Source organism: Oratosquilla oratoria, chromosome 6 (assembly GCF_046742065.1).
Source record: "Oratosquilla oratoria isolate Oo_2021 chromosome 6, ASM4674206v1, whole genome shotgun sequence".
In the NCBI taxonomy this organism is placed as follows: domain Eukaryota; kingdom Metazoa; phylum Arthropoda; class Malacostraca; order Stomatopoda; family Squillidae; genus Oratosquilla; species Oratosquilla oratoria.
Window position 1 is genome coordinate 84,110,454 of NC_134782.1, and position 24,082 is coordinate 84,134,535.

The following is a 24,082-nucleotide window of genomic DNA, read 5'->3' on the forward strand; positions in this document are numbered from 1 at the left end:
AGGCATTGAGGAAGTTAGTGACAGAGTTTGAGAAAGTGTGTGAAAGAAGGAAGTTGAAGATAAATGTGGGTAAAAGTAAGGTGATGAGATGTAAAAAGGGTGAAAGTGGCAGCTGACTGAAAGTGAATATTAAGGGAGAGAGACTGGAGGAAGTGAATAGCTTTAGATACTTGGGTACCAATGTGGCTGGAAAGGGAGGAGTGGAGGTGGAGGTAGAATGTAGATTGAGAGAATCGAGTAAATGCCTTGGTGGATTAAAAAGTGTAATGAGAAATGGACATCTGGAAATGGATGCTGAGAGGAGATTGTATGAAGGAGTGATTGTGCCAACAGCACTGTATGGGGCAGAAACTTGGAACATAAGAGAGGAAGAGAGAAGGAGTTTGAGGGTGTTTGAAATGAGGTGTCTGAGAAGTATGATAGGGGTTACTAGGCTGGACAGAGTGAGAAATGAGGTGAGGAGGAGAATGGGGGTGGTAAGGGAGTTGGGAGATGGGGTTGTTGTTGTTGTTGGGATGGTTTGGACACATGGAAAGAATGAGTGAAGAAAGACTAGTGAAAGAGGTGTGGAAGACAGAAGTGGAGGGAGTGAACATGAGGGGACAACCTAGGATGAGATGAATGGATGAGGGGAATGTCAGTTGAGGAAGGATGGGAGAGGACAGAAGACGGATGAATGGATAATGGTTGTATATGGATGATGTGATACATGAGGTGGAAGGGGTGGGGGATGGGGGGTGAGGTAGTATGCTTGAGAAAAATTTGACGCAGCCCAAAGGGATTTCTCCCTGTCTTCTCCATTTCTGTATGGGGGGACGGAGAGGGGGGTCGCCAATTTAATGAAGCGGCCTTGCTGTGGATGTGCTGTGTCTTGCGACACTGCTTTTGACCCAGGGCAGTGGACAAGATGCAGGGATGACCCGTCATCCAGGAGGTGCCAAGATAAGAGGGAGGGTAGAGGGTGGAGGGGAGTGGAGTGTATTAGGAATGGATTGGGAGGGAATGGTTTTTGTGTCTTTGTTTTTTGGCTACCTCCCATGTAAGGGCAAAAAAGCCTATGGTATATGTATGTATTTTCCTGTCGATCCCCACTGTCTGATCCCTGATGAACATAGATCATATGAACATCATATATGTAGCCCAGTATTCTACGGTTCCCATTTAATGGGATGGTTTGAATTTCCAGTTTCATTGCTGGAATTTTTTTTTTGAGCAATCATGGACTTGGAGAGTGCATGTGATGTTATTTATATAGAGGAACTGTGGAGTGATTTGTGGATTTATGGAATACAGTGAAGTTTTTACACCTATGGTATGGTATGTGTAAGGGTCAGGAATAGAGAAAGCAAATGGTGAGGTAAAAGTGGAGCTATATCAAGGTTGTGAGATGCTGTCATGATTGTTCAATGTGTATATGGATGGGGTGGTGACAGAGGTAGCTGCACAAGTGGCAGGATAAGATTTGGAATTGGTGGGTGAGAGTGGAGGGATGTGGAAGGTGAACCAGTTGTTTATGGATGACACTGTGACAGATTCTGAGGTGTAACTGAAGCTATTGGTGACCGAGTTTCAAAGATTGTATGAGAGGAAAAAGTTTTGAGTAAATGCAGGCAAATGTAAAGTGATGAGATGTAAAAGGAGTCAGTTGAATGCATGTGTGAAGGGTGAGAGGCTGATGGAAATGGATTTTTTTTAAACATTTGGGGTCAAATGTGGCAGTGAATGGAAAATCAATAAATTAATCCATTGCCCCTAAGGTGTCTTGCAGAAGACCCACCAGCAGCAGCCACCAGCTTGGCCCATCAGTAACTCAAGAAAGAAATAGTGTGATGTTGTCTTGGTATGATTAGGGTGGGGAAGTGTAAGATGAGGTGTTCTGTCTTTTCTGCATGATGGTTGTATCTAGGACAGTTTGTTTCTGTGGCCAGGCCTATTATGTGTTGATATCATTTTGGTGCTGGACAGTGACCTAAATATAGCCATGCTGGTGTGGTTCTTGCTTCTCTTGGGAGGGATTTTTCTATGAGGCTAACACATGGATGGGGTTGATGGAGCACAGAGTTCATTGATCTATCTTGACATGTTTGCTTTGTGATCCAAGAGTGAATGTGTTTTTGTATTAATCTGCTGTGTGGTGCAAGTGGAAAATTGTTGTAATTATTCAAGTACTATGTCCCCAGTGTGCTTTTTTGTTGCATTCAGTTGGTAGTGCTCATGTGATGTCATGGGATGTTGAGGTTGAAGGCTCTTCCACTGAACTGTGAATGTAATGTTCTATAGGGGTGGTCTTGATGTATCCTGTTGTCATTCTCATGATTTGTGTAGTTTGTAGGGTGTCTGTTTATTTTTTTGATAAATGGGAACCATGCTGTGGAAGTGTAAATGAGTGTGGATTTTAAGAACTGTTGGTAGTGTAATTAGGGTTTCCTTCTGCTGACCAATGCCTGCAATTTCTACTGATGATGTTCATTTTCTTGTTGATTTTCACTGCTAGGTCTTTCATGCATGGGCTAAAGGTCAAGTATCAAAAGTGAGGTCCACAATTTTTCTTTTCTTTTCTAATGGAAAGGTTTGGCCATTGACTTTTACTACTGGATGTGTGATTCATGGCTGTCAGGTGTGGGTAATGTTATTTTTTCTGAGCCATTGTTCTAGTTTGTTAAGTTTGGGTGTTTTTAGCAGTTATTGTGTAGTTGCTATATTGTGTCACTATTGTCAGGTCATCTGCATAAGTAAGCACTTTGGTGTTGTGTTCTGCATCTGGTGTGAGAAGATCACTTGTGAAGAAGTTGAATACCATAGGTGAGAGTATTGCTCATCTAACATAGCATATAAAGAATCAACACTTTTGACCAAACTTGAGAAACCATAGTCGAGGATACATACCACCCATCTGTGTGTGACAGATGTTTCTCCTATAAGAGATGAAAAGAGCCCTCCTGCTTGTTCTACACTGGCTGATCTCCTCTGTCCCTCCACCGACTGTTGGGCATTGTCTGCCATGCCTGTGCACACCACCATTAACCTGCAATTTCATCTTTACTAGCATCACCACATTTCTCAGTCTATCCATGTCTCAACTCCAAATAGTGCAGTGGGCACAATTGTTATTTTCGTACAACTATCTCTATTCATCCTCTGATGCTCATTTTTCATAATACTTTCCATCCCCCCAAAAATATTACTTGCCTGCTTTATACTATAATTCACCTTCACCTCCACTCCTCCATTCATTGCAATATACAATCCTAAATAGTTAAACCTCCACTTCCTCCAACCTTTAAAACTCACATCCAAACTACCACCATCATCACTCCTTGCACACTTCACCACCTTACTTTTGCCAAAAATTCCTTTCAGCTCTGTACTTTTCCATTAAGTAAACACAATATGTTTTCGTGGGACCGCCAGGGTTTGTATCTGATCCAGTTCTTGGGTAAATAGTTTAATACAAAATGGAAAGCAATAAAGAACCAATCAACGAACCAACAAAGAGAGGACTGGATGAATCCAGGATTGAGTCCCCATGGGTAGTAATATGCAGGAAAAAAACATGTTTAAATGACACTCCCAAAGCAACCAGCAGGTACGTAAGTGATGAGTATTTCTTGGGGTTTAGGAGGCAAGGATTAGCAGAGCAATACGAAACAGAGAAATTAACAACTTAGCAGATGAAGTGATCAATTTAAGATTAGACTACAAAGCTTTGCAACTAGAAGTAACCAACCTACGTACAATGAATGAGGTAATACTAAGGGAATTAAATGAACTAAAAATTGAACGTAGTGCGATAACAAGAGAAAACGAAAGAAAGGAAAACGAGGTTGGGAATACAAATGATGAACTGAAGAAAGAGGTAAAAGAACAACTGAAACCAGTAACTGAAAAAAAAATGGAAGAATCAATCAAAGAGACTGATCTAAACAAAATAAAAAACCAGTGGAAAAAGGAATGCGAAAGTCAAAACCTATCATTCAAAGAAACAGTACAGCAGCAAGTAGAAGAGAATACATAGGAAACAGTGATCAAGGTGATCAATGAGAAGGAAAATTGGGTGAGAGACACAGTGGACAAAAAGAAATGCATTGTGGTTTATGGTATAAATGAAAAACACAAATACCAAAGGGAAAAGGAAGAGAAAGAAATTGTGAAGGAGATTCTAAAAGCGGTCCAAGAAGGACAAAATCTAGATACAGAAATCGATGACATACACAGGATGGGTACATACTCAAAAGAAAAAAAACACAGACCAACGAAAATCAAACTAAGAACACAAATGATAGCAGTACTATCAAGCGCCAAAACTAGAAAACAGTGAAAAATACAAAAATGTATAAAAAAGGAAATGAATACTGAGGAATTAGAGAAAGATAGGAACTGAGAAGCGAGGCCAAGGAAAAAAAGGAGAAAAGAACGGAGACAGAAAAAAATGTTTTTTTTTTTTTTTTTTTTTTGAGTGCCAGATCTGAGACTGAGAAAATGGTACATCAGAAAAATGGAAACTTAAACCAAAAAGAGAAGAAAATAAAAAAAATAAAAGTGGCATATACAAATATGGACAGTATGATTTCAGGATTAAATTAATTGAATGACTATCTGTCATTGCAGAGACAAAACTGAAAGGTCCTATACAGCCAAGTATGGCGGGACAAGGATTATACAACATTTGGTAAAAAATTAGGACAGCCAAACAGGGGGGAGGAGTCATGATATTGACTAGAAAGGACCTAAATGGAATAAAGGCAATAGAAGGAAAAGATAATGTGGAATTAATCACAGTTCAAGTCGAAAACAGCAGTATGAAAAGTAGAAGGTTTATAGTTGTTTATGTGCCAACAACTAAGACCTGGACTGACAGCGAACACTCAAAATTACTAGAAGACACAAAGAATGAATTAACCGAGACACTGAAATATGGAGAAAATATAGTAATTATGGGTGACTTTAATGCAAAGGAAATAAATTGGGAAGAATTGACAATGGGAGGTGGAGACGAACTCTGGGGAAATGTCCTACTGGATATGACCATAGATTACACATTGACGCAATGGGTTAAAGAAAATACTAGATTTAGACAAAACAAAGAACCATCGAGACTAGATTTGATATTCACCTCTGAACCAGAAATAGTGGAAGAAATAAATTATAAAACACCAATTGGGAAGAGTGACCACATACTAATAGAGATCAAACTTAAGGAATAAAATGTGGTAAGAAGGAATGAGAAATAGAGAAGGAAGATTGATGTACAATAAAACTGATTTTGTAAAACTTAGAAAATTGTATATGGAAAATGGTTGTATATGGATAATGCTGTGATGCATGAGGTGGAATGGGTGGGGGGATGGGGGGTGAGGTAGTACGTGTGAGAAAAATTTGACGCAGCCTAGAGAGATTTCTCCCTGTTTTCTCCTTTTCTTCATGGGGGGGACAGAGAGGGGGGGGTCGCCAATTTAATGAAGCGGCCTTGCTGTAGATGTGCTGTGTCTTGCAACACTGCCTCTGACCCAGGGTAGTGGACAAGGTACAGGGATGACCTGTCATCCAGGAGGTGCTAAGATGGGAGGGAGGGTGGAGGGGGGTGGAGTGTATTTAGGGCTGGAATGGGTGGGAATGATTTTATGCCTTTTTCTTTTTGGCTACCTCCCTTGTAAGGGGGAAAAATCCTTGGTATATGTATGCATGTAGACATTTTTTTCAAAATGCCTGTTGGGAAAAATTTGCAAATGATGAAACAAAGACGGATGAGAAATGGAAAATTTTTCAAAGAAATATATAAAGAGGGAACAAACAAATACGTGCCTAAGCGAAAACAGAAAAGGGATTACATAAAGTGCTGGTATAATAAAAAGTGTAGCGATGCTATAGAAGAGACAAAGCTTGGAAAAGATGGAAAAGAGACAAAAAAGAGACTAAATGGCAAAAATACATTAAACTGAGAAATTAATACACAGACTTACGAAGAGAGGAAAAGAGAAACTATGAAAAATGCAAAGATCAACCTAAACTAGTTTACAGATATGTAAACGACAAACTAAAAGACAAACACGAAATAATAATACTGCATGAAGGAAATCAAGAATACACAGAAGATGTAGAAATGGCTGAAGTAATGACCAGATACTTTAAGTCTGTTTTTACAATTGAAAGCTCACAATTGTGGGATGATAGTCACCAGGAAGGATCCCCTAAAATGAAAGAAATAATGGTGACACAGAAAGAAATAAGAGACCAAATAAAAAAACTCAATGTCAGAAAGTCACATGGGCCAGATGGAATAGCGAACTGGATATTAAAAGAATGCATAGACGAACTCACAGGCAAAATACACGAGATAATTGACTTCTCACTCAAAGAAGGAAAAGTACCACAAGAATGGAAAAATGCTAATAGTGTACCAATATACAAGGGAGGAAATAAAGAAAATCCAACAAATTATAGACCAGTATCCCTTACAAGCACAACTGCAAAAATATGCAAAAGATTTATTAAAAACAAATGGACTAAACACTTAGAAAAGAATAAAATATTAAACCCCAACCAATTTGGATTTAGAACTGGAAGATCATGTACTACAAACTTAATATGCATTTACTCAAGATTGCTAGACATAATAAAAGAAAGATGGCTGGACAGTTTGTGCCTTCCTGGACCTACAAAAGGCTTTTGACAAAGTACCACACAAAAAACTAAGAAAAATTGAAGTAATAGGTGGAATACAAGGAAAATTATTGGAATGGATGGAAGACTTCTTGGAAGGAAGAAAAATGAGAGTGATACTTAGAGAAAAGAAATCAAAATGGGTAAACATGATAAGTGAAGTACCCCAAGGCTCTGTGTTGGCTCCGATAATGAAGGAATTAAATGCTATATAAACTTCTTTGCAGATGAAGAAGAAGACTGCAAATCTTTTCAGGGAGATCTGGACAAAATCTGGAATTGGAGTAAAAAGAACGAACTGAATTTCAACATTAAAAAATGTAGTATAATGGAATTTGGAAAAAGCAAAAATAGAATATCTGGCCAATACAAAATTGGAACAAAAGAAGTTACAAAAGTAAACTCAGAAAGAGACCTAGGAGTGATCATTTCAAATGACATGACACCAGACAAACATGTAAACAAAATAGTTGGAGAAACCTACAACTTAACAAGATCAATGAAAGTGGCCTTTGACTACATGGACAAGGAAATGGTGAAGAAAATCCTAGTTACACTGATAAGACCAAAATCAGAGTATGCAGCGTCACTATGGACACCTAGTAAAAAAAAAAAAAAGACAAAGAATTCAAAGAGCACTAACAAAGTTGGCACCAACACTCAGCATGTTGATATACGAACAAAGATTGGACAAACTAATCTTGTTAACTCTGGAGCAAAGAAGAGAAAGAGGCGATTTGATAACCATCTATAGAATTATGAAAGGGATGGAAATCCTTGACAGGGATGATCTACTTAAATGGGACAAAAGAAATACAAGGGGACACAAGAAGAAACTTAAGAAGGACAGTTACAAAAGAGAATTGAAAAGGAATAACTTTCAACATAGTGATAGATACATGGAATAAATTGAAAGAGAAAACAGTGCGTGCTAAAAATATACATGACTTTAAGAAAGAACTGGATGCGGAAAGATAAAACTGCAGGTCCCTACGAGCATAGCTCTTCTCCTGCAAAATACAACTAGGTAAATACATACACTTTCGAACTCTGCCACCAACTTCTTCAGTCTATCCTCAGTCAGCCACAAGTACATTGAACTGCATACAAGAACTGGCTCACCCTTTACTGCCTTCCACTCTCAATCACCAATTCCAAACTCCTGCCTAGCACTCATGCTTTACTTCCTTTAGCATCCCATCTATATACATGTTGAATACCCATAATGACATCACACAACCCTGGCACTGTCCCACCTTCACCTCAAACCATTCACTCTTTTCTTCATTCTTGGCTTTTTTTTTTTTTTTTTACAATGTAGGTAGCCAAAAAACAAAGGCATAAATCCACTCCCACCCATTTCATCCCCACACACTCCACTCCCATTCACCACCCCTTTCTCCCTCTTTTCTTGGCTTCTCCTGGATAATGAGTCATCCCTGCATCTAACCCATTGCCCTGGACCAGAAGCAATGCAGCAAGACATAGCTCATCCACAGCAAGGCTGCTTCATTTAATCAGTGACCCCCCTCTCCATCCCCTCATGCAGAAAAAGAGAAGACAAGGAGAAATCCCTTTGGGCTACATCAAAACATCACACATAACCACTCCCTAATCCCCCATCCCCCAATCACTCCTTTCCATGCATCACAGCATCATCCATACACAACTATTCTCCACTCACCCCTATCGTCTGTCTTCTTCATTCATTCCTCTTTCCCAATGCCCCTTTCACCCTATCCATCCATCTCATCCTAGGTTGCCCTCGCCTGTTCACTCCATCCACCTCTGCCTTCCACACTTCTTTTACTAATCTTTTTTCACTCATTCTTTCCATGTGTCCATACCATCCCAATACTCTTTCATCAACCCTATCTCCCAACTCATCTTCCACCCCTGCTCTCCTCCTCATTTCTAACTCTATGCAACCTAGTAACCCGTATCATATTTCTCAGACATTTCATTAAAATGGGACAGAAAAAAAAACAAGAGGACACGAAAAGAAGCTAAAGAAGGACAGTTACAGAAGATATTTGAAAAATAATAGCTTCCCACATGGAGTGATTGATGTCTGGAACAAATTAAATGGAGAAACAGTGAGTGCCAAAACTATACAAGATTTTAATCCCTTCAATACGGGCCAAAATCTCGCGGGCAGCATTAGCTGCCAGACGTGCAATGTTGTGTCATAATACTTGCATTATAAAAAATAAAGTTACCGCTGTATTGCTCGTTCTTGTTCACCCGTGAATTTTGATAACCATAGAAAATATGATGAAGCCAGTTTACAGAGTATGGGGGTCACGCAGGTACAACTACAACATATATAATCAAGACGCCGACATCGGCATCCTCGCGTACCCACTTGCTCCTCATGACGCCTACGTAGGCGTCATCGTATCAAAGGGGTTAAGAATAAACAGGATGCAGAGAGATAAGAAATTGGGTCACTATGAGCATAGCTCTCATCCCATAAAATACAACTAGGTAAATACATTTAAACTGTTTCTCTTTTCCTCTTATGTTCCATGTTTCTGCCCCATACAGTGCTGTCAGCACAATCACCCTTCAGGGAGGAGGAATCATGTTCTTGGCCAAGAAAAACTTGAATGTGACAAAAATAGAGGAGGGCAAAGGTAATGTAGAACTGATCATGATAAAAGTTGAAGACAAGAACATGAAAAGTAGACAGTTTGTGGTGACTTATGTGCCCCTAAAAATGAACTCTTGGAAAGAGAACGAGCATACGAAAATGTTAGAAGATACAAGGCAATCATTAAACAAGATACTAATGGGCGGGGGTAATCTGGTAATTATGGGGGACTTCGATTGCAAAGAAATTTGTTGGGAAAACATGACAGTGCGAGGAGATGACTTGTGGGGTAATGTACTACTAGATATGACCATGGAATACACAATGACTCAGTGGGTCAGTGAAAACACCAGATATAGAAACAACGAAGAGCCGTCGAAACTAGATTTAATTTTTACAACAGAACCTGAAATTGTGGATAAAATCCAATACAAGACACCAATTGGAAAAAGTGACCATATACTCACTGAAACTGAACTAAAGGAAGAAATATACATGGAGAGAAATGAAAAGCATTGGAAAGGAAGACTGATTTCCAACAAAATGGACTTTGCAAAACTAAAGAAATTCTTCCAGAATGCAAACTGGGAAAAGTTTTACATGGAAGAGAAATGGAATATCTTGATGGATAATTACAATGAAGGGGTAAATAAGCACATACCAAGACAGAAGCGAGAGAGAGTGTACATTAACCACTTCCATACGGTGACGCCTACATAGGCGGCATGAGGAGCAAGTGGGTACTCGATGATGCCGACGTAGCCATCTTGATTAAATTTATTTTAGTCGTACCTATGTAATTTCCATTCTCTCTAAACTGGCTTCATCAATTTTCTATGGTTATCAAAATACACGGGTGAAAGAGAACGAACGATTGAGCACTGACTTTATTTTTTATAATGCGATTATTATGACGCAACATCGCACGTCGGGCAGCTAATGCTGCCAGACGTGCGATGTGCCCCGGAGTGAAGAGGTTAAATGTTGGTTCAACAAGAGATGCAGTGAGGCAAAAGACAGAAGGGACAGAGCTTGGAAAAGGTGGAGAAAAGATAAAAAACCTGGAAAATGGCAAGTCTATATAAACTATAGAAATGAGTATGTTAAAGTAAGAAGAGAGGAAAAAAGGAACCATGAAAAGGATATTATAGATAAATGCAAAGGGCAACCCAAACTATTCTATCAATACTAGAATGGTAAACTTAAAAACAAGCGCAAGAAATGGTGAAACTACGTCAAGGAAATATAGAATACACTGATTTAGAAATGGCTGAAATCATGAAAAATCACTTTAATTCTGTCTTCACTAGAGAGAAAACACAATACTGGAACAAAGGTAATGAAAGGCGATCTCCCCCCATGAGCAACATAACAATAGCACAAAAAGATATATTAGAACACCTCTCAAACCTTGACGTCAGGAAATCACATGGCCCAGATGGAATTGCAAATTGGATTCTAAAAGAATGCAAAGAAGAACTAATGGACAAAATACATAACATAATAAATTGCTCACTCAAAGAGGGAAAATACCAAAAGACTGGAAAAATCCTAACATTGTACCAATATATAAAGGAGGAAACAAGGAAGAACCAACTAACTATAGGCCAGTCTCACTAACAAGCACTATAGCCAAAATTTGTGAGAAAATCAAGAATAGATAGGTAAAACACCTGGAAGACAATTTGGGTTCAGACAAGGAAGATCATGTACCACAAACTTAATATGTTTCTACTCAAGATTAAATTTTGACGCAGCCCGAAGGGATTTCTCCCCGTCCTCTCCTTATATGCAAGGGGGGACGGAGAGGGGGGGTCGCCGATTAAATGAAGCGGCCTTGCTGTGGATGTACTGTGTCTTGCGACACTGCTTCTGACCCAGGGCGGTGGGCAGGGTGCAGGGATGACCCGTCATCCAGGAGGTGCTCAGATGAGAGGGAGGGTGGGAGGGGTGTGGAGTGTATTTAGGGATGAAATGGGTGGGAGTGTTTTTATGCCTTTCCCTTTTTGGCTACCTCCCTTGGAAGGGGGAAAAAGCCTTGGTATATGTATGTATGTATGTACTCAAGATTAATAGACATAGTGCAAGAAAGGAATGGATGGGCTGACTGTGCCTTCCTGGACTTGCAAAAAGCTTTTGACAAAGTACCACACAGAAAATTATTAAAAAAAACTCGAACATATAGGAGGGATACAAGGGAACCTAATAAAATGGATGGAGGACTTCCTGATTGGTAGAAAGATGAGAGTAGTGCTCAGAGAAAAATATTCAGATTGGAAAGAGGTGATCAGTGGAGTACCACAAGGATCTGTACTAGCTCCAATAATGTTTGCTATTTATGTGAATGACATGGATGATGATGTGAAATTTTACATGAGATTCTTTGCTGATGATGCCAAACTGTTAATGAAAGTAAATACTGAAGAGGATTGCGAATCACTGCAGGAAGACCTGAATAAAGTATGGAACTGGAGTCAGAAATGGGAGGTACATACATACATATACCAAAGCTTTTTCCCCTTTACAAGGGAGGTAGCCAAAAAGAAAAAGGCATAAAATCATTCCCACCCATTCCGTCCCCAAATACGCTCCACTCCCCTCCACCCTCCCTCTTATCTTAGTACCTCCTGGATGAGGGGTCACCCGTGCACCCTGTCCACTGCCCTGGGTCAGAGACAGTGTCGCAAGGCACAGTACATCCACAGCAAGGCTGCTTCACTAAATCGGCGACCCCCCTCTCCATCCCCCCGTGCAGAAAAGGAGAAGACGGGGAGAAATCCCTTTGGGCGGCATCAAATTTTGCTCACATATACTACAGGGTGGGGCAAATCTGGGAGGCATCTGGTTCCAACAAGATGGAGCAACAGCCCACACTGCTCAAGTTGCAATGGTTAAATTGCGACAGATGTTCCCGTCACGCCTCATATCTCGGAGGGGTGATGTCGAGTGGCCCCCACGCTCACCTAATTTGAGCATTTGCAACTTCTTCCTGTTGGGATATCTGAAGGAGAAAGTGTTCAGAAGTCGGCCACACAATTTGGAAGAATTTAAGATGCGAATTCGGGAGGAAATCGCTGCAATACCCCTTGAAATGTGCCGAAGAGCAACCGAAAACTTCAGACATCGCCTTCAACAGAACATCGCTACATATGCCATCTTCAAAACGTGATCACACAAACGGCATTGTATACTGATTTGAATAAAACAACAAATAATCCTGCAAGTATTGTTTTACTTTTCCTAATAGCCTTTCAAAACTCGGGCATTTGATTTGCCCCAACCTGTACCTCACCCCCCCCATTCCCCCACCCATTCCACCTCATGCATCACAACATCATCCATATACAACCATTCTCCATTCACCCCTGTCTTCTGTCCTCTCCCGTCTGTCCTCAATAGACATTCCCCTCTTTCCCAAAGCCCCCTTCACCCCATCCATCCACCACATCCTAGGACGTCCCCTCATGTTCACTCCCTCCACATCTGCCTTCCATACCTCTTTTACTAGTCTTTCTTCATTCATTCTTTCCATGTGTCGAAACCATCCTAATACTTTTTCATCAACCCTATCTCCCAACTTCCTTTCCACCCCTGTTCTCCTCCTCACCTCCTCATTTCTCACTCTATCTAGCTTAGTAACCCCCATCATACTTCTCAGACACCTCATCTCAAACACATTCAAACTCCTCTCTTCCTCTCTTATGTTCCATGTTTCTGCCCTACACAGTGCTGTTGGCACAATCACTCCTTCATACAGTCTCCTCTTAGCATCCATTCCCAAATGTCTATTCCTCATTACACTTTTTAATCCACCAATGTATTTACTCGCTTCTCTCAATCTACATTCTACCTCCACCTCCACTCCACCTTTTCCTGCCACATTTGCACCCAAATATCTAAAACTATCCACTTCCTCCAGTCGCTCTCCCTTAACCCGTTATGTCCCAGTGTCCTCATTTGAGGACACCGGGTATATTATTGTCATATTCATTAATAAGTGAATAGAATAACTCAAAGATACATAAAATACAAACTATAATGTTTTTGCAACAACCTCATGTTAAACTATGTTTCACTGATGCATACAAAAGCATTTAGTTGGGGTCCAATTTCAGGGATAAATTGAGCCACAAATAAGCCAACATTTTATCTTCAATACAGAGTACTACTCTATCGACACCGATATTATAGGTGTTGTCACATGTTTCTAAGACGCTGATTTACCATGTACATTATATATCAGGTAATTATTATTAGTACCCAACAAGCCAGCAATGTTATAAAATGCCTGTCCTCAAATGAGGACACTGGGACAATATAATAGAAGCATGTGCTACTACAGGTCACAACAGGACAACGATAAAAGAACCTGCAACACCCTCTAATTATTCATGTTACAACATGCCATGGATGACGGTGCCTGCTACACCCACTAATACATCATTTGTGCTCGGATCGTCGTAGGCAACACATCTGACTGAATACTGCTTCAAAGGTTGGTGCATTATGATAGTGCAACTATTTAGTTATAGTAGTTATATAGTTACTGTATAATAGTAGTGTCAATGTGCGAGGGATATGTTTCCCCTCACATGGCCAATGCAAGCCAAAATTTAAGAATAAAAAATACAGAATGAATTGCTATTTTTTGTTTTATTTTATTATTATTATTCTCTTTTATAAACTTAAGTATATTATTCAATTTCATCATAGATGGCGAAGAGACAACGTTCTGCACTCACAATTGAGAAAGCCCTTGAATTATTGTTTGATGAGGATGAAGAGGAAGATACAGCTGAAAGAGCTGATGTGATTATTGTACCACCGGATGTAGATGAACTGACTGACGAGGAGGATATAGCTGAAGATGAAATGGGTGAGATATCTGTTCAAGATGTGCCTGGTACCTTAGAAGTTCATGTGGATAGAGTGCCGATAGAAGAACATGCTGAAAATAAAGCTAAAGCCGCTACATCATCCAGAAAAAAACGCAAATTTTGTGACTCTGAACCCGTATGGAAACAAAACTCCTGAATACAGGAAGGTCAAAGGGCGTTCCGAACATCACAGGGATTGTTTGCAGAAAATGAAAGATAATCTAGATACTTTATCACCTCTGGAACTGTTTGAGAAACTTATGACTCCCGGCATCTATGAGCACATTGTCAAAGAGACAGTTCGCTATGCAAGTTCATGTAAAAATATGTGTGATTTTACATTCAGTGTTGATTAGTTGAAAACATTCATTGGAATATTACCATTTTCTGGATATCACAAAGTTCCTTCTGAGAGAGATTACTGGTCAAGTGAGGAAGATCTCGGGGTCCCAATCATTCAAAGGGCAATGTCAAGAAATCGTTATCAGCTTGTGAAAAGTCTTATACATTTTTGCAATAATGAAGATGCCAAGGACAATACACATGACAAAGGGTTCAAAATTTGGTCTCTATTGTCACTAGCCAAAGAGTCATTTCAGCAGTTTGGCATATTTGAGGAATTCATATCTGTAGATGAAATGATGGTGAAGTACTCTGGAGGTAATTAATTGAAGCAGTTTATGAGAGGTAAACCCATCAGATTTGGGTACAAATTCTGGGCTGTATGTGGAGCCTCAGGTTACTGCTATAATTTTGACATGCATTGTGGCAAGAGTTCTAGGAATGATGATAATGATGGCCTGCTACTCGGAACAAAGGTTGTTTTGAGAATGTTAGAGGCAGTGAAAGTACCAAATTCTCATTCTCTTTTCTTTGACAACTTTTTCACTGGGTATGATTTGTTAGTTCGTCTTAGGAATCTCGGTTATCAGGACACAGGCACAGTCAGGGAAAGCAGATTGAGCAAATGTCCTTTACGGCCAACAAATATCATGAAAAAAGAGAAACGAGGCACCTACGATTATATGTTTGACACAAATGAAGAAATTCTTTTTGTCAGGTGGTCTGACAACAAGTGTGTGTGTGTTGGAACAAATTATGATACCATTGAACCTGTCAAAAAGGTTAAGAGATGGCAAAGTGATATAAAAGCAAAAGGTGATGTTCCTCAGCCAAATGTTCTGAACAACTACAATGCTTATATGGGAGGTGTAGATCACCATGACTGGTTGACTGGGAAATACGCAACTTCTCTACGAGGAAAGAAGTGGTATTGGCCGCTCTTCACACGTGTATTAGACATGATGATTGTAAATGCGTGGATCATCCATAAATTCCTACATCAAGGAAAGGAACACCTTGACTTAGTAAGCTTCAAAAGAGCAGTATGTGTGCCTTATTTGAAGTTGGGAGATGCAGGCAGAAAACTGGGGAGAAAAAGTAATGCACCAAGCCCATCTACGAAACTCGCTGATGTTCGGTATGACGGAAAGGACCATGTTGTTGCAAAACGGGAACAACAAAGACAGTGCCAAAGGAAGCCTTGCTCCAAGAAACCAAGAACATATTGTGCTAAATGCAATGTAACACTCTGTATAGAATGTTTTGCCCCTTATCACAAAAAGTTAATGCAAAATGATATATTGGCTTTCATGAATCAGTTTATTTGTATTGGGTTACTTTATATCATATTTTTTTTAGAATATCAGATTTATTTTTACAAGTTTTCAGCATCAAACACACAAAAAGAGAACAATATGTTTTTCTTTATAGTATCCTTTGCTAACAGATTATCACTATACAAAGCTATTATATTATCCCAGTGTCCTCATTTGAGGACAGCTTCTTATAAGCTTACTGCAGGAAATAAAGCATTAAAACCACTATACATTGTCTCTCATAACCCTTCACATTACTTAGATTACAGAAAACCGTGGAAATTCTTGACCAAAAAAACTTGGGATATAATGGGTTAATGCTCACTTCCAGTCTACTGCCATATTCACCCCTTGTACATCTCATCACCTTACTTTTACCCACATTTATTTTCAGCTTTCTTCTTTCACACACTCTCCCAAACTCTGTCACCAACTTCCTCAATCCCTCCTCTGATCCTGCCACAAGTGCAGTGTCGTCTGCAAACAACAGCTGACTCACCTCCCACTTTTCTCCATTTTCTTGGGAGGGAGGTGGACTTCAATATTAAGAAGTGTAGCATAATGGAGTTTGGAAAAAGCAAAAACAGAATATCAGGACAATATAAAATTGGAACCAAGGAGGTAAAAAAGGAGAGATCCGAAAAAGATTTGGGTGTAATTATCTCAAACAACTTATCCTATGACAAACAGATAAACAAAATTGTTGGAGAATCCTACAACTTGCTAAGCTCAATAAAAATGGCATTTACATATTTGGACGAAGAAATGATTAAAAAAATATTGGTCGCACTGATAAGGCCTAGACTAGAATATGCGGGGACATTGTGGTCACCCAGTACCAAAAAGAATATAAAGAAAATAGAAAGAATCCAGAGAGCAGCAACAAAAATGGCACCTGCACTCACAAACTTGTCATATGAGGAGAGATTGGCTAAACTAGATTTACCGACTCTGGAGCAAAGAAGAGAGGTGACCTACTGACCATCTACAGAATCATGAAAGGCACAGAAATACTTGATAGAGAGGACTTGTTAAACTGGGACAGGAGAAGCACAAGAGGACATGGAAAGAAAATCAAAAAACATAGCTACAGAAGAGATCTGAAGAAAAACAGTTTTCCACATTGAGTGGTAGACACCTGGAACAAACCGGACAAGGAAATAGTGTTCGCAAAAACCATTCATGAGTTTAAAAGCAAATTTGACACTGCGAGATACAAAGGTGGGACACCACGAGTGTAGCTCCCCTTCCCGCAAAATACAACTAGGTAAATTCAATGTCCAAGCATCCATTCCCAAATGTCTATTTCTCATTACACTTTTTAATCCCCCAAGGCATTTACTTGCTTCCCTCAATCTACATTCCACCTCCACTCCTCCCTTTCCTGCCATATGCGCCCCTAAGTATCTAAAGCTCTCCACTTCTTCTAGCCTCTCTCCTTTAATATTCACCTCATCATCTTACTTATGTTCCATGTTTCTACCCCATACAGTGCTGTCAGCACAATCACCCTTTCATACAATCTCCTCTTAGTATCCACTACCAAATGTCTATTTCTCATTACGCTTTTTAATCCCCCAAGGCATTTACTTGCTTCTCTCACTCTACATCCTACCTCCACCTCCACTCCATTTCCCACTACATGCACCCTCAAGTATCTAAAGCTTTCCACTTCCTCCAGCCTCTCCTTTAATACTCACTTCCAATTTGCTGCCATCCTTTCTCCTTGTACATCTCATCACCTTACTTTTACCCACATTCATCTTCAATTTTCTCCTTTCACACACCTTCCCAAGCTCCTTCATTATCTTCCTTAATCCCTCCTCTGATCCTACTACAAGTGCAGTGTTATCAGCAAGCAATAATTGGCTTATCTCCCATTGTTCTCCATTTTCTTTAACCATCTCCAATCCCCTACCCATTACCCTTGCATGCTCTACTACTCATGTAAAAACTTTTGACCACCATCAAAAGACTGTCCCCTATCTGATACATCAGTACTATGTTCCACAATGCCTCCCTGTCAACCTTGTTAGATGCCTTCTCCAAACACATGGAAACCCAAAATACATCTTTTTGCATATCTGTCTTGATATAGATACTTGATCTATGCACCTTCCTATCCTAAATACACAATACTCCACCCTAATTACTCCCTCTGTTCCCCTCTGCACTTTACTAAACAGACTGATTCTTCTAAAACTACTACATCAATAATTAACCCTTTTTTCTTGTATGGTAGAACTATACATGCACTCTTCTAATCCAATAGTAAACTTCCTTCTTTTAAATACATATTAAACATTCTCACCAGGCATTCCACTATATTCCACCCCTTGTTAGACATTCAAAACTGTAACCATATAGCCCAGGTGCCTTACCAGCTTTCATTTCTTTCAATGTTCTTTGTATTTCTCTTTTGCTACAGCCTCATCATTCACTTATCCTATCACACAGTGGCGGCGCCAGGAATTTTTAGTTGGGGAGGCTAAGGGGGGGCTGAGCAAATTTTTGGGGGGCTAATAGTAATATGATAATACACATATATTATCATCATTTCAGAAGGGGAGGGGGATAATGGTAGGGCTAGCACTGATGGCTGACAAATCTTTAGCCCTGGCAATTAAAAATTCCACTTAATAAAATTATTTCAATGAGTGTTTTGAATTTTCAATTTGCTCATTTCAGTTGGGGGGGCTAATGGGGGGGCTGGCCACTTTTTTGGGGGTGCTAATCCCCCCCCCCCCAAGCCCCCCCCTGGTGCCGCCACTGCTATCACAGTCATTTTCCAGGCATCTCTGACTGGAACAACCAAATACTCCCATCCTCCTCAACATTCAACAATTCCTTGACATACTCTACCTATCTGCTACTCACAGACTTCACTTCCATTAACATCTGTCCATTCCTTCCCTTTACATTCTTCTCTCTACTCAGCTAACCTCTCAGCATTCCATTCACATCCATTTAAATAATTTTTTCCTGAATTCAGTCAAACACCCATCCAACCTCTCTAATGAAGTGTGGGCTCTCCAATATATTGTGTTACAGGCTAAATATAATATAGTCACTAGAAAGCAACAGAAACCTTAAAAAAATAAAAATCTAACCTCTGATATATTTTGTTTCTTAGCTTCCTGGGAAATGCTAGAAGATAATTCCTGCCATCTGATGAAAAAATTTCCAGTGCAATGGGTTGCAGAAGATATCTATGGAACCAAAGAAAAAGTGATCATGAAAATAAAACATGGAAAAAAATGGTATCTAATCCATTATTTCAAGTAATATTTCAGGGGCTCACTTGGACTAAGTCTACAAACCTACCTTCTTTGATGAACTTCCCTAATCTCATCATAATGGAATTTTGAGCATGAATGCTGACGAGGAACTGGTTGTGGGTTGGTAGATGGAATGATAGGTTCATGTGTTCCAGGTGGCATTGAGGCAATATCTTTAATTTCTTTGGTTTTGAGAAGAGTAAAACCATCTACTATGTAAAAATGCTCTCTTCCAAACAGAAGAAGTCCTTCAATGGTATCCAAACCTTGGATTCTAGCACACCGAAATTTGTGGCTGATTTGCTGTAAAATAAATATAGGACAGATACACAATTTATGAGAAACATACATCTGTAATATTAACTGATCATTCTACCATTAAGATACACTCTTTACTGATACAAAGAGCAACAATCAAACTGGTTCCTAACTTGGCAGATGAGCAATGCAAGAAGAAACTAAAGTATTAAGAGCTGCCAATATAGAAGAATTGAAGAGGAACTGGTGACTCGATTGTGGTGTTTGGTTACTGAAGAGGGTAAACTACAGTGACCAAAGACATCTCTTGATGGGAGGTCCACAAGATCATGGGAACAAATTGAAAAAAAGACTAAATAGCTATAGTATATGGAATAATAGCTTTTCATACAACAGCACTCTTGGTATAATCTAAAAGATATAGCCCAAGCTGGCACTATGAGTAAAATCTGGGGAATAAGGTTATACAGTCCAAGTTGGAACCATATATGAATTTTAACATTAAACAAATACAAATCATTTGAAATGGAGGACCTCTGGCAAGAGCTCATTAGAATTTTTATGAGTGTAGTAGCACCTGTGTTAGAACAGGAAATGGAGACAGCGAGTGGTTTGAGGTAAAGGTGGGACTGCATTAGGGATGTGTCATGTCACTATGGCTGTTCAATGTGTACATGGATGGGGTGGTGCAGGAAGTAAATGCAAGGGTAATGGGCAGGGGACTGGAAATGGTTCAAGAAAATGAAGAAAAGTGGGAGGTGAGCCAGTTGTTGTTTGCTGACAACATTGCACTTGTGGCAGGGTCAGAGGGGGGATTATGGGAGTTAGTGACAGAGTTTGGGAAGGTATTCAATAAGAGAAAGTTGAAGGTAAATGTGGGTAAAAACAAGTGACAAGGAAGTGGATATTTTTAAGTATTTGGGGTCACATTTGGCAGGAAAGGGAAAAGTGGGAATAAAGGTTAATTGTAGACTGAAAGAAGCAAGTACAGGCCTTGGGGGATTAAAAGATGTCATGAGAAATAGGCATCTGGGAATGGATGCAAAGAGGAAACTCTATGAAGGGGTGATTGTACCAACAGCTTTGTATAGGGCAGAGACTTGAATTTTAAGAAAGGCAGAGAAGAAAAGTTTGAATGTGTTTGAGATGAAATATCTGAGAAGTATGGTTTGGGTTACTACGTTGGATAGAGTGAGAAACAAGGAGGTGAGGAGGAGAGCGAGAGAGAAAAAGATGACAGATAGGTCTGAGGAAAGTACTGGAGTGATTTAACACATGGAAAGAATGAGTGAAGAAAGCTAAGTAAAATAGGTGTGGAAAGTAGAGGTTGGGGGAGTGAATTTGAGGGGAAGACTGAGGATGAGATGGATGGACAAGGTATAGGGGGCATTGAGCAAAAGGGGAATGTCTGGGATGGGGGGGGGGGTAAGTGGTCTTATGTGTGAATGATATTTTGATGCAGCCCAAAGGGATTTCTCCCAGTCTTCTCTTTTTCTGCATGAGGGGATGGAGGAGGGGGTCACCAATTAAGTGAAGTGGCCTTGTTGTGAATGTGCTGTGTCTTGCTACATTGCTTCTCACCCAGGGCAGTGGGTAGTATACAGGGATGACCCATCATCCATGAGGAGCTACCATGAGAGGGAAGAAAGGGTGGTGGAGGGAAGTGGAATGGGTGGGAGTAGGTATGTCTTTGAATTAGCTACATCCCTTATAAGGGGGAGAAGTTCTTGGTATATAGATAAATACGTTTTGTGTTATAAATCAATGACACTGAGGGCAGCTAAATAACAACATGGCTTCATGGCTTCCACTTCGAACCTACCTTTTCCCCATGATCTAGTAATCTCAGGAGAGTCTGGTTCTCAGGATTATGTGCATCTTCCTGTACTGCATTGTTGTCTTGATTACCAAGGTCTACTACATCCAGACCCATGGTGTCCCCTTCCTCTTCAACTTCGGACAAGCTTCGAGCTGTACCCTTCACTAGAGCACCTTTCAGGCCTTGCATGTCTGTAATAAATATGGTATTATCATAAGTGACAGGACAACTACTAAATGAGGGGAAAAACTGTGACCATTTTACAATGGTATTATTGCATCCATCCAATGGATGATGCTGTGATGCATGGAAGGGAGTGGGTGGGGAACGGGGAGGGGAGGAGTATGTATTTACCTAGTTGTATTTTGCAGGAAGGGGAGCTATGCTCGTGGTGTCCCGCCTTTGTATCTCACAGTGCCTAGTTTACTTTTAAACTCATGAATGGTTTTTGTGCATACTATTTCATTATCCAGTTTGTTCCAAGTGTCCATTATACAGGAGTCCCTCAAATAACACAGGGGTTAGGTTCCTGAAATTACCATGTATGACCAAATCCACATATGCTGACATTCCATATTAAATACCGGTATATACTGTACCCCAGGTAGTTTTTGCAGCTTGCAGGATTTACCATCCTGCAAGCTGCAAAAACTACCTGTAGACCTAAGCTTCAGAATACTTTACCTCACAGCTAATATCCAATGTACAAGTTTATTTATGACATCATACAAATTAATTTTTAAAAAGAATAAAGCAAATGCAATTGTACAAATATAATATTTATTATGTATCCTATGTAATATACAAAACAATGTAAATATACTGTAGTCTGCGCCTGAGAGGCACTGTGAGTTGATCAGCTACACCCCTGCCACCTCCTGGTCCCCTCCCGTTTTCCCTCCCTCGTCCCGTTACCTGGCTTGTCCTGATGCCTGTTTGTGTCACTGGCCACCACCACCATCACTTGAATTCTATGAAATATACACCCAAACAACTCTTAGAATTCAACACTCATGGGCTACTAAGCACAAATAAAAATAAAAATTACATATGTGACAACATCTTAGAATGTGCCAATATAGTGATGCAAATTTTGGATAACGCGGTAAAAATTTCAAGAAACATTAAACATGTTAATGTGGTAAAATTCCAATAACACGGTGTGAGTGGTGGAAGCAAAGCCCCTCAACAGGTTAGGGCAGTGAAATTTCACGATAGCACAGCGCGGGTGGTGGAAGTGACAAGCTAAAACCTGTTGGCTACCCCCCTACCACCCCCTACTCCCCCTCTCCTCCCCTCCCTCCCTCCTGCATCAATACCTGGAGGTTGACACATAACCGCAGGCAGCCACCCATGGCTATCCCCTCACCCCACACCCTTGTTTGAGCAGTTCCCAGTACATAATGACCACGTTATCTGAGGATTGACTGTACAGTATATGGTAAAATAGAAAGCAGTCACCGCAAATGTTTGCGATGTTGCCGCGCATGTGCGTATGCGTGGCCGACTCGGCGCAAATTTTAAAACAGTTCTCTACATTTGAGATGGTTTGAAATAAGATCCGCGTGTGATTGAATCCGTGTTATTTGAATCCGTGTTAATTGAGGGACTTCTGTATGTGGAAAACTGTTTTTCTTCAGTTCTATTCTATAGCTATGTTTTTTTTATTTTCTTTCCATGTCCTCTTGTGTTTCTCTTGTCCCAGTTTAGTAAGTCCTCTCTATCGAGAATCTCTGTGCCTTTCATGATTCTGTAGATGGTCAGTAGGTTGCCTCTCTCTCTTCTTTGCTCCAGCGTCGGTAACTCCAGTTTAGCCAATCTTTCCTCATATGACAAGTTTGTGAGTGCAGGTGCCATTTTTGTTGCTGCTCTCTGGATTCTTTCTACAAACATACATACATACATATACCAAGGCTTTTTCCCCCTTACAAGATAGATAGCCAAAAAGGAAAGGCATAAAATCATTCCCACCCATTCCATCCCTGAATACACTCCACACTCCCCCACCCTCCCTCTTATCTTAGCACCTCCTGGATGACGGGTCATCCCTGCACCTTGTCCACTGCCCTGGGTCAGAAGCAGTGTCGCAAGACACAGCACATCCACAGCAAGGCCACTTCATTAAATCGGCGACCCCCCTCTCCGTCCCCCCATTGCATAAAAGGAGAAGACGGGGAGAAATCCCTTCGGGCTGCGTCAAATTTTGCTCACACATACCTCACCCCCCATCCCCCCGCCCATTCCACCTCATGCATCACAACATCATCCATATACAACCATTCTCATTCACCCGTCTTCTGTCCTCTCCCGTCCTTCCTCAACAGACATTCCCCTCTTCCCCAAAGCCCCCTTCACCCCATCCATCCACCTCATCCTAGGACGTCCCCTCATGTTCACTCCCTCCACATCTGCCTTCCATACCTCTTTTACAAGTCTTTCTTCACTCATTCTTTCCATGTGTCCAAACCATCCTAATACTCTTTCATCAACCCTATCTCCCAATTCCCTTTCCACCCCTGTTCTCTTCCTCACCTCCTCATTTCTCACTCTATCTAGCCTAGTAACCCCCATCATACTTCTCAGACACCTCATCTCAAACACATTCAAACTCCTTCTCTTTTCCTCTCTTATGTTCCATGTTTCTGCCCCATACAGTGCTGTTGGCACAATCACTCCTTCATACAGTCTCCTCTTAGCATCCATTCCCAAATGTCTATTCCTCATTACACACCTTCAATCCACCAAGGCATTTACTCGCTTCTCTCAATCTACATTCTACCTCCACCTTCACTCCACCTTTTCCTGCCACATTTGCATCCAAGTATCTAAAACTATCCACTTCCTCCAGTCGCTCTCCCTTAATGCTCACTTCCAGTCTGCTGCCACTTTCACCCCTTGTACATCTCATCACCTTACTTTTACCCACATTCATCTTTAGC

General features: G+C 40.4%; 1 protein-coding gene across 5 annotated transcripts in view; it reads right to left on the reverse strand.

The window, feature by feature from the left end:
• Window positions 1-24,082, reverse strand: part of bchs (WD repeat and FYVE domain containing 3 bchs) — a 404,566-nt gene that overhangs the window by 124,097 nt on the left and 256,387 nt on the right. For all 5 annotated transcript variants that reach the window (XM_076187465.1, XM_076187467.1, XM_076187468.1 and 2 more), the window contains exons 44-47: window positions 21,147-21,334; window positions 19,113-19,369; window positions 18,899-18,997; window positions 2,887-3,025 (exon numbers count right to left, since the gene is read on the reverse strand). In XM_076187465.1, coding sequence (XP_076043580.1) covers window positions 2,887-3,025; window positions 18,899-18,997; window positions 19,113-19,369; window positions 21,147-21,334 — 683 coding nt within the window. The remainder of the gene's footprint in view (window positions 1-2,886; window positions 3,026-18,898; window positions 18,998-19,112; window positions 19,370-21,146; window positions 21,335-24,082) is intronic.